Raw genomic sequence first — 17,175 nt, 5'->3', positions numbered from 1 at the left:
CAACGTACACAAAAAGGCTGAACATGGCAGGCCAGCAGCAAGGCCACTAGGAGTATGGAGCAGGTCTGTGATGCAGTTAGGCCTCACACTGCAACAGGGGTGTTGCGAGGTCTGGAAAAGACCCGGGGCTACACTGATGTCGGAACTGTCAGGACTCGGGGCTAGCTAGCCTTTTGGCTGTAGCTCCAGAGATTCTATCCGGGGCTACAACCAAAAGACCAGGGGCTATAGCCCCCTTAGCCCCCCCTTAGCAACACCTCTGCACTGCAATCATCTCTTACGACCACAAAACTAGTGAAAGCTGTGTTCAGGCTTTACCTGAACACACTCATCCTAAGAGATTACTAGGGAACCCCCATATTCTGTAACCTTGATTAGCCCCCTACATAAGCAGCAAATGTTGCATGAGGATGCTCAACAGTCTGCATACCAGTCTGCGGAATTCCTCAGTTTGATGCAGATGCTGAGCCTCTCCATGCTGTGGCCCCGAATACCCAAGAAGTATGAATTTACAAATGTTAATCAAGAATTCCCTTTCCTTGTGCACCATACCTGAAACACCAAGAAATTCCTGGCTTTTATTAGGATTCCCAGCTTCTCCAGCTCGTCGCTGTACTCTTGCAGTTGGACTACCTTGCTATTGATTCTGTACTCTGAGGATCCACCTGAAATAAGCAAGGATAAATTATGCAGGTTTGAGGGGAATGAGGTGGAGGGAGGGAGAGGGTAACGCTCAGTGGAGGGAGTTCCTACAGCAAGCAAAGCATTTTGCAACCACACCCACTTGGACTAGATTATTTCAACAAGCATCTAACATTGTGTGCGTGAACAAGCTCTCCTATTTTGGTTGTCACAAATTGTACACCCTTCCCCCCACTCCCAATATTACAAGTCTTTATCTTCCCTTCCAGCGCCTTACTATTTAAGTGAAGGTACGCCAAGTGTAGTACAGTTCCAGTTTGTAGATCTGGGATCCTTTGTGTTTCGGATTACCAGGGGATAAATGATTTGTTCGCCAGCCGATGGCAAACCCCACACTTATCAGGCCAGACAAACTGCTGCCTCTTTTGGGGTCGACCATAGGGCATTATCTGCTTTCAGCGGGTGAGAAAAGAAGCGCCTCCCAACAGACTCACCTATAATGATGCGGGCAAATGTGCGCTCAACACCGCTGTCCTCCGAGTACACCATACTGACAAAGGCACGATTGGCTGCTGGCTTGCCCACAGGGGCACCGTGGATCAGGTCTCTTAGTGTTTTCACTCGCAGGTTGCTGGTCTTCTCGCCTAGCACAAAGCTGATGGCATCCATGAGGTTCGATTTGCCTGAAGGAAGGGAAGGCAAGCATTGCAAGATTAATCAGGATGAGAGAGAACAAAGGACAGATTCCACCCAAGATCTCCATGCTGGTGTGAAAGAAAAAACAAAAACCAAAGCAGGTTCATAGAATATTTAAAACATTTTGGGAAAACAGGCTCCAACTGGGCTCAGTCCGATCAAGTCTAGTGATCATTATCTTTTTTTAGTAAAGAATATTTGCACTGATGCAAGAGGCTCACTGCTATCTAGACGTTCCTCTGGGCATGAGCAAAATCACACAAGGTTAATGAACCATACACATGACAAGCTAGCACTGATGTTAAGGACTAAGCTCACTGGTCATGCGTTCACTCTAGATAATGTCAGATTGACTAATATTTTATGAAAATCTAACCTATCTATCCTTAACTCTAAAATATAGAGAGTTTAAAGTTGCTTATTAACATGCACTCAAGACATTTGATTTTGCATGGGAAAATTGAAAAATAGTAGATAAGGGAACTGAAGACCAACGAGAGAGAGTTGCACAAGAACAAATCATGTTAGTCAAGTAGGAAAGCCAAGATGAGGATGTAATTATTCTGGTTACTAAGTCAGCAACATGTCATTTCATATCCCCCTTTTCCTAATTTTAGCAACTTTTTGATTTAATTTATCTCCAAGTAAGTCTACATTTGTCAGATGAGAAAACTTAAGGGGGAAATATGATCACACAATTTTGGACAAGTGGGAAAACTTTCTATTAGCAGAAGTGGCATTATTTCAGCAAAATGATAGGGGTTGCAAACATGACCTCTCACAACCTTTGACCCTTCATGGAGAAGGGAACAAATAATGACCCCGATGATAGGCTAGTCAATGTGTTCCAACACATTTATTGTAAAGCCGAGGCTGCAGCGTGCAAATAAACAAGGGCCGATAATCTGTATAAACACCCAACTACCAAAGCTGAAGACATGACTTAATATACCCATAGCCCGAACGACCAACTCATAGGTTTGCAAAGCAGTCCCCAACGGTTGCAAGCAGCTACACATATGGGCGGGTACTGCTGCAATGTAATTATTATAATACAGCCATTTTGAATACAAAGGGCATCATTTTTGTGACCACTCAAGTCCTTTGAAGTAATCTTGTTGGACATTCTTGCACGGTTTTTAAAGCTCTATCAGATGAAGTTCAATCTTATGTTTTTTTTATATTTAGCCTATACAGCAGCATGATCAGAATATTTAGTAGCCAAAACTAAAGCCAGGCCAACCCCAGAGGAAAAGGATAGTTACAAATGTTTTCTTTTCCTCAAACACATGAATACCATTTGCCGTGGCTAAGTAGAAATGTATATTAAAAAAGGACGCCAACCTGAATTCACAGACATTTTACTATCAACCAGAAGTCACAAGCCACCGCCCCTGTGGTAACTACAATGGAGGTCAGTTTACCTGGACCAAAAACAAACCACAACCTGCAGCCTGACTTTCCCCCTCCAGTTCACACCTACACAAAGATACCGAGGCCAGGACACCAGGCACACGCGCCCACCCTCCCTGGTCCCCATTTGGTTCATGGTCCGAATCATGAGACTAGAAGACACCCACTCCAGTGACTGGCCCAGGGCAGCCTGCCCGAGCAGATGGTCAGGGGCTGAGACAAAAGGCAGCTACCAAGTCAGCGTCTTGGTCCCCGAGTCGAGTCACATGACCAGAGGACACGCGCTCTCAGTGGCTCAACAAAACAGCCCTTCCTGGGCGACTGTGGCTTGTCCCTTTGGGCCGTGGGAGCCCCAAATAGCCCTCAAAACTATCAACAGCAACTGCCAGGTAATTTCTCATAGCCAGTGGTTTGCATGCAGCCAGGTGACTGTCAAGGTGTGGGAATTGTGCTCTAGTTGAATAGTATAGTGGAACCAGTGTATAACACTAGGTGATTGCAGAATGCAGTCGGGCTCGAATCTAGGTGAATGACTAATACAGCCAGCGTACCTAATCTAGGTATTTGTGTAATGCAGCCATCACTTTATTCCAGGTCCTTGTAGAATGCAGCCACTGCATTAACTCCAGGTTAACTTAGAATGTTGCCATTGTACTGAATTTAGGTGAATGCAACATTGTTGCCAATGTTTGAATCTATAAAAGAATGCAGCCATATATAGAATCTAGGTGGTTTATGGTAACCTTTGCACTGAACCTACGAGCATGTAGAATTTAGCCTCTGAATTATAGCAAGGGGACTTAGAGTTTAGCCATCTTTTTAAATCTAGGACACTGCTAGAATGTCAATGCATTTAACTCCTCACACGCCATGCATAGGGAAACTAGCCGGAGGCACAGCGCTAACCTGCATGCATCTGCCATCATACTATGCCATAAGAATGCAGCTAACGTTCACAACATAAATTTGATAAGTAGCTGCACACAATGTCTCTCCCGTGCTCACATACCCTCGCTTGACCACTTATCACCACCCATCCAAGGCCAACGTGACATGGGTGGCTCTCAGGGACTTGGGCCCCCCCCCCCAAAAAACATCACATTGGCCAATATGCACCCACGCATACTAGCACCTCCTCAAATTCTTCCCATTCCTGGACTTCACCCCCCCCCCCCCCCCCCAAGGAGGTTCAACCAATAGCGCATTGTGACCATACTAATGGTGAAAAGGGCTAGACAAATGACGCATTACATTACAGAAAAAAAAACTTAAAATTTATTTTTTTAAATCGCCCATCGTAGCTTTACCCAGAACCTCAAAATGCACACATTTTGGTTGGCATAATTAGCTGATCAGATCTATTCTAGAAACGGATATTATATCTGTAAACGAGCACTATCAGTGAACAAGGTCATGCGTGACACAGGCAATCTGCCAACCCAGAGAAGGGGCAGTGGACACATCCCTTCAGATCCATACTCTGCACCATTCTGCATGAGCTTAAATGAAGAGATTAAAACAAAGTTGCTTAGGACTACCCGTGTTGCGCTGGGGTTCCCACTGACCCCCCCCCCCTCCGACGGGCATTCCGTAAATGACATGGTACACAAACAAACATCCACAGCCTAGAACAATGTGTTTACTATTCCTATTCTAATATGTTTAACAAGCACATAACCAGTAGATCCTCCATCACTGCTCACAAAAACGTGTGCCTACTGCTCCTTAATGCATTAATGCCATGTAACAAGTCATGGCTCCTGTGGCGTTACATACCTTTTGGCGTTCTTCGAGATAAGAAACAAATTGAAAAATAACATCCTAAGCTTATTCTTATGTGTCTGCATCCTCAACGAGATTCAAAATACCGCTGAACAAACCCGGTCTCAGTACCTGGGTACTTACAGACTACACAACAAAACAGCAGCAAAGCTATCTTGCATTTTCCTCCCTCCCCACTAACCTAAAACATCCACCCGCCTTTCAAATGTGCCTGAACTCCACAACGCAGGACACATTCCGATTCACAAAACCACTTTATCACATAGGACATTTTCAGAGTTAATACACTGTGCTCCAATCGCCATTTGTGCTTTAATACAGCAAAAACAAAAGTGGGTCATCTGAGTTCCTGATCAGTTTGGGCTTGGCCCAGTGTTGAGGGGAGTACTCGCAGTCCTGTGTTCATGGTGTGGAGAGTTCTCCCGCCTCTGGGCACCAGGTTTACTCAATGGGAGTGGCTCATAGGGTGGAAAAGCCAACGCATCAAAAAGGGGAGCAACGTGGTTCAAGGTATATAACAAATTTGCAGCATTCAATAAGGGAAATGCCACACAATACATTACTCCAAATAGATCCATCTTCGGTGGGCAGCAAAGGTTATTGCAGAATAAAAAACGTTGGTATATTTCTAAAATTAGAATAATTCAGTGTTTTAGGATTCGACACTAGCCAGTTATGGTCACAGAGTGCAGGGTCATCAGAGACCTGCAGGCACCAAGGTTGACCAGGTACGGTTATAATGCCCCAAACATTGCTTATTCTAAGGAAGTACACTTCTCCTATTTCAGCGTAAAAGCAACAAGCACACGCATATAGGAAAGCAACCACAGGCTTCTAAAGAGCTTGAAACGGTTTAAAGGTTTGTCCACCGGTGGCAGCATCTCTGGTAAGTTAATGTTAAAGGACATTTGTACCGCGTACTATCACCACCGGAGTGGTCCCCTGGCGCTCTGAAAGAGGGCAGGTTGAGTTAGTGGGAGGAAGCAGGAAAAGTGCAAGATAGCAGTGATGTGCTGTTGGTGGCCTCAGCCCTGTGGGTACGTTGGCTGAGCCTGGGGTGTTTGCGGCCGGTAGTCGTCGTGTACTGTTGTGCGAGTCTGTGTGTCTTTTTTTGCTTTGTTGTTGCAATGTAGTGAAGTTTGTGCGGTTTGTTGTGCTGTAAGTTTTGGTTGTGTCGGTTTGGAATGTGACAGGTGTATGCAGAGGGGAAATTCTAAGTGGAGTTGGCATCTCTATCCTGAATTGAGGCGCTGGGCTTGTGGAGTCTCCCTTGATGCGCCTGTCCTGATCTGGGTCCCTGTGGCATTCAAGGCTCCTTACTCCTCTTGTCCCCGCCTCTATCAGGCTCTCTCATAGCCCACCTGTCCTCCCTTCATACTCCTGTGGCCAGTGCACCTGCCAATGTCAACGAGCCAGGTTGTGTGCTAATTTCCAATATCTCGGCAATACCACAACACTGTGGTACCTGGTGGTAATTAAGGGGCAGTGGAGTAGTTGGTTCGTTCTCTGTGCGTGTCATCTGAGTTCCAGTCTATCCGGTGTCATCCGTCCAGGTGCCGTGGGAGCTTTCCTGTCATTTATGGGGCTGTCCGTGTCCTTTGTTTAGTCGTCCTTTTTTGTGTTTCGGTTTTCAGTTTGAATCAGTAATGTTGAAGAGCCAGGTTTTTAGTGATTTCCTGAATTTTAGGTGATCCTCAGTGTTTTATTTCTTTTGGGGTGTTGTTCCAAGTTTTTGCGGCTAAGTGGTAGAGCCTCCAAGTTTTTTCTTAAGGTATGGTTTGATTTCCAGGCAGACTCTGTTGCTTGATCGGAGGGGTCTTGTTGGTTTGTAGATTGTTATTTTCTTTTGTAGGAATTCTTCTCCTTGTCCACTGATTGCCCTGTGCGTTATGCACATTGTTTTGAAGGTAATGCGATGTAGTCAGTGTAGTGTTTTTAGGGCTGGGGTGATGTGGTCTCTTCTGGATAGTTGGAGGACTAGTCTTGCTGCTGCATGTTGGATCCGTTGCAGTTTCTTCAGGAGGTGTTCTGGTATTTCGAGGTAGAGGCTGTTTGCATAGTCGATTATTGACATGATTAGGGAGACAATAGTGAGTGTTTTGTTTTGTGTGTGAAGGAGAGGAAAGGTAGAATTCTTCTTGCCGTGTGGAGGAGGAAAAAACATTTCTTCACTGTTGCATTTATTTGTGGTTCTAAGGTTAGGGTGTTGTCCATTAGGACTCCCAGATTTTTGACTACCTTTGATGGTGTTGGTGTGTTTCCCATTTCCATAGGCCACGGGATGGTGGTTTCGTTATCTTGTTCTTTGGTTACAATCATGATTTCTGTCTTTCCTGTTTGGATTTTCAGGTTGTTGGCATTCATCCAAATGAAGACTTCTTTTAGGCAGTCAATTAGGGTTGAATGGTCAGCATCGGTGTCTTTGATTTTGTAGATGATTGGAGTATCATCTGCCTAGTTGTAGCATGTAATGTTGTATTTTTTGAAGATTCTGACGACCGGAGTCTGATAGATGTTGGAATATAGTGGAGATAGTGAGGATCCTTGTGGCACTCCACAGTAGTTAACTCGTGGTGTGGATTTGAATGGTTTAATCCATACAGTTTGTTCTTTCTGCTAGGAATGATTGGGTCCAGAGTAGGGCTGTGTCTGTTATGCCTATGTCTTCTAGTCTTTTGGTCAGGGTGTCTTGGCTCACTGTGTCAAAGGCTGCAGAGAGGTCGAGCAGAATAAGGGCTGAGCTAGTGTTTGAGTCTGCGTTAGTTTTGAGGTCGTCCCAGATGGATAGTAGTGCTGTTTCCGTTCCTTTTGCTGGTCTGAAACAGACTTGAGCTTGGTCTAGCAGGTGGTGTTTTTCTACGTGTTCTTCGGTTAGTTTATAAAGTAGGTTTCTAGAAGTTTTGCCGGGTAGGGGATGTTCGGCCTGCAGTTGGAGAGATCTTCTACGTCGCCACTTTTGTTTTTATGAGTGGCTTGATATATGCTGATTTGAAGTTCCTCGGTACAGTCCCTGTTGCTAGTGATAGATTTAGAAGGTTTCTGTAGTGTTCTGCTGGCGTTCCTTCCACGAGGATTGATGTGTAGTTGTCTCTGGGACATGGGTGATCCAGCTTTCTTGCTTCGTTTTACCAGCATTGCAAATGCCTCTGCTGATATTTCAGGAAAGCTTTGGAGTTTGTGCTGTGGTTCCGTGTTAGGTTGTATGTTGTGGTTGGTCTCTTGTGTGGTTTGTCATTGATTTTTTTTTTTGTTGAAGTGGTCTGCCAAGTCGTTGCATAGTTTTCCCAAGGGGTTTGGGGTGTTATCGCAGCCTGGTGGGTTTCTCATTTCTTTAATGATGCTCAACTTTTCTTTTTGTGTGTTTGCAAGATTGGTGATTCTGTCATAATGTCTTCTCTTCGCCTTTTGAATTTCCTTCTTGTATGCGTGGATTTGTTTCTGGAAGTTTTTGTTGGGGTTTTATTTTTTCCTCCATTTTTGTTCCATCTTTTTGTTTTCCTTTTTCATGGCGCTTAGTAGTGGGATGAATCATTTTGCTCTTTTTTTTGATGGGTTGAACGTTTTTTCTGGGGCGATCTTGTCTATTGTATCTGCAATCCATTTGTGCAGCATCTCCGCTTTCCCGTCTAGGTCAGCTAGCTCTAGTTCTGTAGTTGAGGATTTGGTTAATTCCAGTTGTTCGAATAGGTTGCTTTCTTTGACGCGTTTCCAGTTTCTCTTTGTGGTAGTTGTGAGTTTCGTGGGTTGGATATAGACTTGAGTAGGCAGTGTGATCACGAATGGGATGATGAGATGGTCGCTCCACAGTATTTGTATTGGTGGTGCCGTGGTGAGGAGTTTTTCATTGGCGAAAATTGCGTCGAGGGTGTGTCCTGCCTAGTGTGTTGCCTCTGACTAGTTGTCGTAGTTTCATGGTGGTGAGTTTTTCAATCAGTGAGTTTTGGGAGTTGGCGTGATTGTCTTCAAACCAGATGTTGAAATCCCCCAGGATGATTAGGTGTTCGTGGTTGATGGCTAAGTTGGTGATGGCTTCTATGAAGTTGTCCACGAATGTTGCACCATATATCGGGGGTCTGTACACCAGGATGAATGCGAGGTTGATTTTTGGGTTCGCTGTTATTGCCATGGTTTCGCAGTTGAGAATGTTAAGTGGTTTGTCAGTTTTCATTTTCAGGTGGTCGTTGAATGCTATTGCGATGCCTCCTTTTTTGTTTTTCCTGCTTATTTGCAGGCATTTGAAGTTGGTTTGAAGGCAGCTTTGGAGTGTGATTTTGCAGTTGTCGTCCAGCCATGTTTCTGTGATGAACAGGATGTCAATGCCGTTGTTGTCAAGTAGGTCGAAGATCTCTGTTGAGTGTTTTGACATGGATCTTGCGTTTATTAGATTGCAGTGAAGTTTGGAGGTGTTGTATGGTTTGAACTTTCTTGTTGAGGTAGTCTTCTGATCGGTGTTGAGGTTTCCTTCCTGGTCAATCTCTTGTTGAGCTGTGGGTTTCGGGGTGTCAGCGTCTTCAAAGAGTTCTTCTAGGTTCTGTCTTGGGTTATTTTTGTTTTCATCGTGTTCATCTTCCAGAAATTGTGGTCATTGATTGGAAGTTCCTTCTGCTTTGGTGATGTAGGGTGTTATCGCCTAGGTCGAGTGCTTGTTTTTTGTGTTGTTCATCCTTCTGCTTGCTTGTGTTAGGTTGTTTGATAATGCTACTTTTAACGTTGGGTTGGGTTGGTGTGGTTGCCAGCGAAGTATGGAGTTAGATAGAGGGATTTGTCTCTTCTCTCGGTGTTGGTTCGATTTGTGTTCCTTTCTGTGGGGGTGCAATCTATCGTTGTCGTTCTTAGTTGCTGTTATGGGGTGTTTGTTCTTTCTTCTCTTCGTCTTTTCCTTGGAATGGGTCTTTTGCGCAGCATTATAGGCTTGAGAGTTGTTTAGTCTTTTGTTTGGTGATGTCCAGTTGGTCCTGCTTTGGTCAGGTTGTCTTGTGGTGTAGTAGTGGGTGTGAAAGCTGTCCGCTACTAGTTTGGGCTCTGTCAGTGGTATTCTGGCTGAAGTTGGCGACTCGTGCAGTCCCTGTCCTTAGAGGGGGTGGGGAGGTGGTTAAGGATTGTTTATTTGGGTGCTATCGCTGGCTCTCTTTAGTGTCCGTCTCCCTGAGCGCGGTTCACTGCGGTGAGCTAGCTATGTGGGTTTTGGGAGGGTATCTGCTAGTTCAAGAGTGGCTTGGAGGGGCGCAGCTCGGACTTGCGCCTTGTAATGCATGAGCCCCTAATCAGAGTGACAGTCCACAGTAATTGACTGGTGGGTTCTGTTTCACTTGAGAGTTAGTTGGTCAGCTAAATTTGAGACACCTGTGTAGTGGGAGAAGGCCTATCAATGTAATCTAAATGACACAAAAAGAAGTTTGCGCACGGAGGCCCTGCTAAATTTGAGAGACCTGTACAGTGGGAGAGAGGCCTCGCAGTGCAATCTGAATAACATACTATGCAATTTGGGCACAGAGGCCCTGAGAGACCTGCATGGTGGGGGAGAGGCCCAGCGGTGTAGTCTAAGTATCATACAATGCAGTGTGAAGGCCTATCAATGCAGTCTAACAGTGCAATTGGGGACAGAACCCCAGCTAAACTAGACACACCCGTATAGTGGGAGAGAGGCCCAGCAGTGCAATCCAATCATCATACAATGCAATTGGGGACAGAGCCCCAGCTAAATTAGAGACACCTGTATAGTGGGAGAGAGGCCTATCAAAGCAATCTAAATATCATACTATGCAATTTGAGCACAGAGGCCCTGCTAAATTTGAGAGACCTGTATAGTGGGAGAGAGGCCTAGCAGTGCAGTCCAAGTATCATACAATGCAGTGTGAAGGCCTATCAATGCAATCCAAATATCATACAATGCACTTGGGGACAGAACCCGAGCTAAACTAGAGACACCTGTACAGTGGGAGAGAGGCCAAGCAGTGCAATCCAAACATCATACAATGCACTTGGGGACAGACCCCCAGCTAAATTAGAGACACCTGTATAGTGGGAGGATGGAGGCCCATCAATGCAATCCAAATATCATACCATTCAATTTGGGCACAGAACCCCAGCTAAATTAGAGACACTGGTATAGTGGGAGAGAGGCCTATCAATGCAATCTAAATATACAATGCAATTGGGGACAGAACCCCAAATTTTAGAGACCTGTATAGTGGGAGAGAGGCCTAGCAGAGAAGTCTACGTATCATACAATGCAATCTGGAGACGGAGTTTGGATTTTGACTAATTTTGAGGAAGAGGGTGAGAGATGCAGTGCGGTGCAGTGACCCTGAGCAACTGTCATGATCTCTGCTTCCAAAAGGTCAGGGTTTTCCCAACTCCTTTGGAAGCAGATCCATAACCCAGGTTCCGAGGGCCAACCAGTCCCAATTGGGACCTTTTGGACCCAGTCCTGGCGCCAGTGGCACCAGGCTCATAAATGTGCCCAGTCCCAGCGCTGGCAGCGCCGGGCTCATGATGCTTGGGTGGACTTACCTGCAGCAGACCATGCTGCTTACTTGCCTGCCAGCTGAGCCTCTGATCCTCTTCTGTTTGGAACTACTTTTCCTGTTGGGTGGGGCAGGAGCCACTCCCTAGATTCAGAACACTGGAACTCTTCTGGAAAGCAGGAACTCTTTTCTTACCTAGGCGTGGCTGTGGAAGGAGACACCTAAGCACTACAGGAGGCTATTTAAACCACACCCGGTGGATGAATCTTGCTTTGCGTTATTCTGCATCCTCTGCAGCAGAACGCTCATCGTGTCTTCTGCATCGGATCCTGGGCCTAAGGAAAAAGGCTTACCATCCTGAATCCAGTCTTCAGCAACACCTATAAAGACAAGAAAGAACAGGTTAGCATTCCGGCATCTGAAAGACAAAGGCTTACCTACTCTTCGTGCGCTCCGGAGGTCTTCACACTGCATTCCAGCATCTGAAAGACAAAAGCTTACCGACTCTTCGCACGCTCCGGAGGCCTTCGGCGCTGCATCCTGCATCTGAAAGACAAAACAAGGTGCGTTTAAAGACATTGGGGAACTTTGATACTCACGTGCCATTACTCCTTTCCACATCAACCCCAGTGGGTATTCCGGCACCCTGCAGCCGCTCCGAACTTGTACCTGCAAAATAAAAGACAGTTAGAGCGCATCGTGAAGCAGGCAACAAGCGCTTACTTACGTGCTTCCAAGCGCTTCTAATCATCATACGGACTCCATCTTCAACTCACTTCAGCCCGTCATCCGCCATCGCCGGAACCTGCAAAACAAGAGACATCATTGCTAAAGACTTTAAAGACAATAGAATTACTCGAAACTTACCGTTCGTGCAGTAAACGACGGACAGCAGTCCTCTGAAGTCAAGAGGCCTGCGCTACCGATCCAGTGAAGAAACTGGTTACAGCACCCTGCCCCGAGGCAGATGAGAGCTCGGCATTCACTTACCTAAGGTGAGAGCGTTAACCTTTGGGGGTCTACAGGAGAGCAAAAAAGGGAAGAGATAGGGACACCCCAATAACCCCAGTTCATTAATCCCATATTTTCTGTCTGCAGACATCTTACTCTTGAAGTCAGGCATACAGTGCACAGAGGTCCAGCCCAAAGAGCCAACCGGGTGCTACACATCACCTTTGAAGATACGGTAGTCGCCCAGTCAAGACCGGCGCCTCTGCGAGAATCAGGTGAGCGTTACAGCAACGTGGTCTCCCCAAGTGGCTGCGACTCCAGCGCAGAGCGGCTGTTCCTCTTCCAGCCCTGGGCCACTCCTACCTTAATGGTCCTTGTAGTTGCAGGTTGATGGCTAGCCACTGGCTTCCACTAGGGACAGCTGCTGACACTTCCTGGAGCCGCCTCGGTTGGAGCCGCCCTTGGCCTTGGGGCCCTTAGCCTTGGAGCTGCCAGGCAGAGGGCTGCCCTGGGAGGACCAGTGATGAAGGGTGAGAGGACCAATGAGAACGGGCCTAGGCGGGTCGGGAGGCGGGAGGGAAGGGAAAGCAGGAAGAGGGTGTGGGGTGGGAGCAGGCTGCTGGGGGGTAAAAAAAGGCCTCAGGCCTGCAAGGTTTTACAAAATAAGGCGCTCCGGGAAGGGCCTTGCTACTCTCAGCGCTCCTCTGCAAATGGTGGGGATTCCAGTGATAATGAAGAAGAATGGGTGACGTAAAAGCCGCCCCGGAAGTGGAAGGTGCCGGAGAGATCCTGACTAAACCACAGTGGGTGGACACGGAAACACTATGGGACCTAAACCGCATCTCGGATGGTTACATGGTAACGTTAGGACCTTTTTTGCTGGCTCTTGCTGGAATCCGTGCAATTACGGAGACGGCACAGAGTTACCAGACGTGAACGTAGCCCTTCACCATGAGAAGGAAATGAGATGAGATTGAAGTACATGAAATCTCTTGGCTACCGCACCGGGTGATAAACTGGTCAAGACAACTGGTAATAGAAATACGGGGACCAAAGTGGAAAGTGAACTTCAAATTCCTTTTGAGAAGGATTCGGCACAGGGACTCTTAAAGGGAGATACCCTTTTCAACAACTGTGAGACGGCTCCTTCCCTAACCAACCATCAATACACAGCCCCAAGGACTTTATGACACGAGGCAGCCACTGTATACGATACAGAACGGAGGAGACCTTCTTCCGCGTATACGGACCAAAGGGTAATACAAACCCATGGACTAAGAATATAATAGCAACTCTGAGAAAGATATTACAAAATAACTTTTTTTGGTTGAAACCGATGGGTTTTGTTTTTTACTGAGATGCGTTGCTTTACTAACCTCTTACGCTAGCCCCTGAAGAATTTCCGAGTATTAAACACAAGACACTAAAATCGGAAAGAAACAGGTCAGGCACAATTTGTGGTTGTTGAGAGATATTGTGAAAATTAATGAAAAATAGAGTGAATGGAATATGAGTTTGAGTCAGATGTGTATATTGAGGTATGGCCCAGTGTGAACATTAGCACAGCACAAGACACTAACTTACAAGTAACTGCACTAACACACTTACTTGTTGAGGGGTCATTTTGCTGGGGCATTGGCTTTTGCCATTTCAAAATATTCCCATTGCAAAACGCAGTGTTCACAACAACACAGCTGCAAGGTCTACATGTGACAGGCACATTTGTTGATAAGGGACATGAACACACACAGTTTTATCTATGAAGACGGTGACACAGGCCAGAGAATTCATAGATGACGACACACAAGACCCTGTGGTCCGACTCAGCTGTTTAGATCTGCCTGTGTATTAGAAAATATGAAGCCGATATCAGAATGATGCAACCTTACAATGAAGCTCTGTGGCTTGTGTAATTACTAGCTGTCATGTGCCAGGTATGCCTAAACTGCATCTGAATGAGCCATTTTATTGTAGTGTCACCATAGCCCCAAGGCGCGGGCAATCACAAGCTGCCATGTGCTGGGTGTGTCTAAACGGGTTTTTGTCCAAACAGACCGAATTTAAATTGAACTACCCAAACAAATATTCTTTAAAAAATATATATATATGTCCCACAAATGTCCTACCCTCCAAAATATTGATTTACCTCTTTATTTTGTTCTTTTTTCAAAAAAGGGAAAGGACCATGTGGCGCCGGTTCCCGATTACGGAAGTGAAAGGGAACCGCCATCGCAGGGACCAGCGAGTCAGGGGAAAGGTAAGTAGGGGGGTGGGGTTGGGGGCAGGGGTTTGGCCAAGTCAGAAATGTTCAGGGGAGATAAAGAGCCCATTCATTGTAATCTCACTGTGACAAAGGGGTTTTCAGAGGCCGGCAGCATAACAAAGCGGCAGCGTGCAATGTGTTTGTGCGGTATTCGTATTTATTCTGACATCTATAACAGGGCCGACTAGTGTTTTATTGTGAATATATTTAATTATTTTTTTTAAACTTCTTTTTATTAACATTTTAAAACAACGCCGATAACAATCCCCACTCCTGCCCCCAAACAGTAGTTCCCATACAGTTGCATAATATGCAAGTACTTGGTGGGCCATCAAGAGACCATACTTATCTTACATTAGGAGTGTTGGCGTCTTTGCAGTCCTTCCAATGTGATGCTCATAAGTCCATGTGATTTCTAGAATGCATTCAGCGGTTTCATGCTGCATTGGTTGATCCGGGGATACGTTCTCACAGCATACAGGTCCTGGTTGGTCATGTACCTCTTGTCCCCTTGAGTGTGAGATCAGGTAGTGTATGTACGGCCCCTTATATCACAGAGTCTATTTTGACGGCACGACAGTTTGCCATATTCTGTGTCCAGGTCGTTACAATATAGGATATCGGCCTGCCATTGATTTACTGTTGGGGGTCAGCATTCTTCCCCATTGCATTGCCACTCATCTTATAGCCAGAACCAGGAGTAGTCCGATTAATTTCCACTCGCTTTGTGGACTGCAAGGTGGAAGGATCTGGCAGGGAAACCACTTTGGAAGCAGCTTTAGCGGCTGGTTGATGCCAAGTGAGTAGTTGCACAAGGATTGTAATCTGCTTTTGGCCCGTTTTATGTTCTCTATTGGAGTGGTTTGGGTGTTTTTTCAACCGTTTTTGGTGCGCACTGTGTGCTAATCTGGTGGGTTTGTCTAGTGTTTGTGGCTTCTGACCATTTTCTGTGCTCGCCTGCATCTGGAGGGTGCAGTCTGTGGGGTGTAGTCCTTTGTGTCTGGCCTTTTCCCAGTCCCGCCCTCCGCTACCTGTCTCCCACCCCGCCCACTTCCCACTTGGTACGTCCACCTGGTCATAACTGACTTTCCCAAGGCAGCCCTCTGCCCGTGCAGCCCCTGCGGCTAAGGGCCCCAAGGCAAAGGGCAGCTCCCACAGAGGTGGCTCCAGATTGTGCCTGCAGGTCTCAGCAGGGGAAGCCAGTGGCAAGCAGTCAACCAGCAGCAACTCCCAAATTAAGTGTGGCACCGGTGGGCAGTAGAGCAATCACTCTACTCCAGAAAGCCCTTCCAGGCTACAATACCTTACATCATAACATAGAACATAGAGTTGTGAACATTAGCCTGTGTCGAATCTACATAGAATTGTGGCTGTTAGCAAGTATCACACCTAGATAGAACTGTGAAGGTTTGCCTACGCCACATCCAAATAGGATTGTGAATCTCAAGTAAATGCCACACTTGGATAGAATTGTGAATGTTAGCAAATGCCACACTTGGCTAGAATTGTGAACGTTAGCAATTGCGCCACTTAGATAGAATTAAGAATCTTAAGTAAATGCCATGGTTGGATAGAATTGGGAATGTTAGCAAGTGCCACACATAGTAGAAATGTGAACCTTAGCAAATGCCACACTCCGTTAGAACTGTGGAAACAAACATGCGTCGCATCTAGACAGGATTTTGAATGTTGGCAGATCCCACACTTAGATAGAGTTGTGGGTGTTGGCAGGTCCCGCACTTAAATAGAACTATGAATGTTAAGCAAACATGGACTCAAACCTAGGTACAGCCTCCCCTTTGTCTATTGTAAGGTGAAACGTAGTGTATTGGGATACCTGGGACTCTCCCCCGCACTGCAGGACTCTCGAATCTAGGTGCGACCTCCGCCTCTGGCTGTCATATGTTGAGACCCACCTATTGTGGAACCTAGACCTTTCTCCCACTGTATAAGACTCTCATATCTAGGTATAGCCTCCATCTTTATCTGCTATATGGTGAAACGTAGTGTATTGTGAAACTAAGCCTTCTTCACAATTTAGGATATTTTTCAGTTTTTTCCTTAAGCGTTTCACACTGTTCTCTTAAACACAGACAACAGTAATATTGACAACTGTGTGTTTGTTTTTGGAAATGTGGTGGCAGTGCCGACAGATATCTATCTCACAGGAAATAAATGGTTGTCATAGTGTAAAACAGTGTTTTTGGCTGTTTTAGTCGTTTGCGGAAAATAATGCCACACCTCGTTGTTAGAGTATTTTGATGGGTCCATTCAAATACTTCTCAAAGAGAGTCAGTTGTCCAAACCATACCGGAGTGCCCGTTGGTAGTTTTAACTCCTTGTGCACTTGCAAAACTTTTGCACCTATATCAGAGTCTATTTATTTTTTTGAAGCTTGTATAGCGCACCAAGCCCAAAGGCATCTGGGCGCTTTCTTACAGAATATAAATGTTACAGTTGTTACACAGAGAATAGATACAAGACAGACATAATGCATGGTATTAACATTAGAGATAAGAAATGGTATATACAATATTTACAGTAATTAAAGTATTTAAATGTGTGCCGTGTAGTGTGAGGGTGTGCGTTAGTTACCCAGGCTTAGAGTGAGGAGGTGCAATTTCAGTTGTCTGCCGAAAATCCAGGATTCTTGTGCTCAGAGTGGGAGGGGCAGTGAGTTCCATAGTTTTCTGGCAATTGTAGGGAAGCTGCTACCGCCTGCATTTGGAGCTTGAACCTGGGAAGAGCGAGGCGGTGCTGCTAGGCTGCTCTGGTCGGTCTTGCACGTTGTGTCATGCTGATTTTGTCAGATAGGTATGTGGGGGCCATCCGGTGAAGACATTTGTGAGTTAAAGTGAGGGATTTGAACATGATGCATTCTTGTATCGGCAGCCAGTGTTGTTGATGTTTTATTGCTGATGTGTGCTGATCTGGGGATGTTAAGGGCGGCCCTGCGGGCGT

At 45.9% G+C, this 17,175-nt stretch overlaps 1 protein-coding gene across 1 annotated transcript in view; it reads right to left on the bottom strand.

The window, feature by feature from the left end:
• The window catches only part of SMC1A (structural maintenance of chromosomes 1A), a 642,162-nt gene that overhangs the window by 560,296 nt on the left and 64,691 nt on the right, over positions 1 to 17,175 (bottom strand). Inside the window, exons 2-3 of the mRNA XM_069645240.1 lie at positions 1,137 to 1,325; positions 553 to 665 (exon numbers count right to left, since the gene is read on the bottom strand). Coding sequence (XP_069501341.1) covers positions 553 to 665; positions 1,137 to 1,325 — 302 coding nt within the window. The remainder of the gene's footprint in view (positions 1 to 552; positions 666 to 1,136; positions 1,326 to 17,175) is intronic.

Source organism: Ambystoma mexicanum, chromosome 2p (genome assembly GCF_040938575.1).
Source record: "Ambystoma mexicanum isolate Mex_15411 chromosome 2p, UKY_AmexF1_1, whole genome shotgun sequence".
Classification (NCBI taxonomy): domain Eukaryota; kingdom Metazoa; phylum Chordata; class Amphibia; order Caudata; family Ambystomatidae; genus Ambystoma; species Ambystoma mexicanum.
This window is presented reverse-complemented; position numbering and strand designations above follow the sequence as displayed.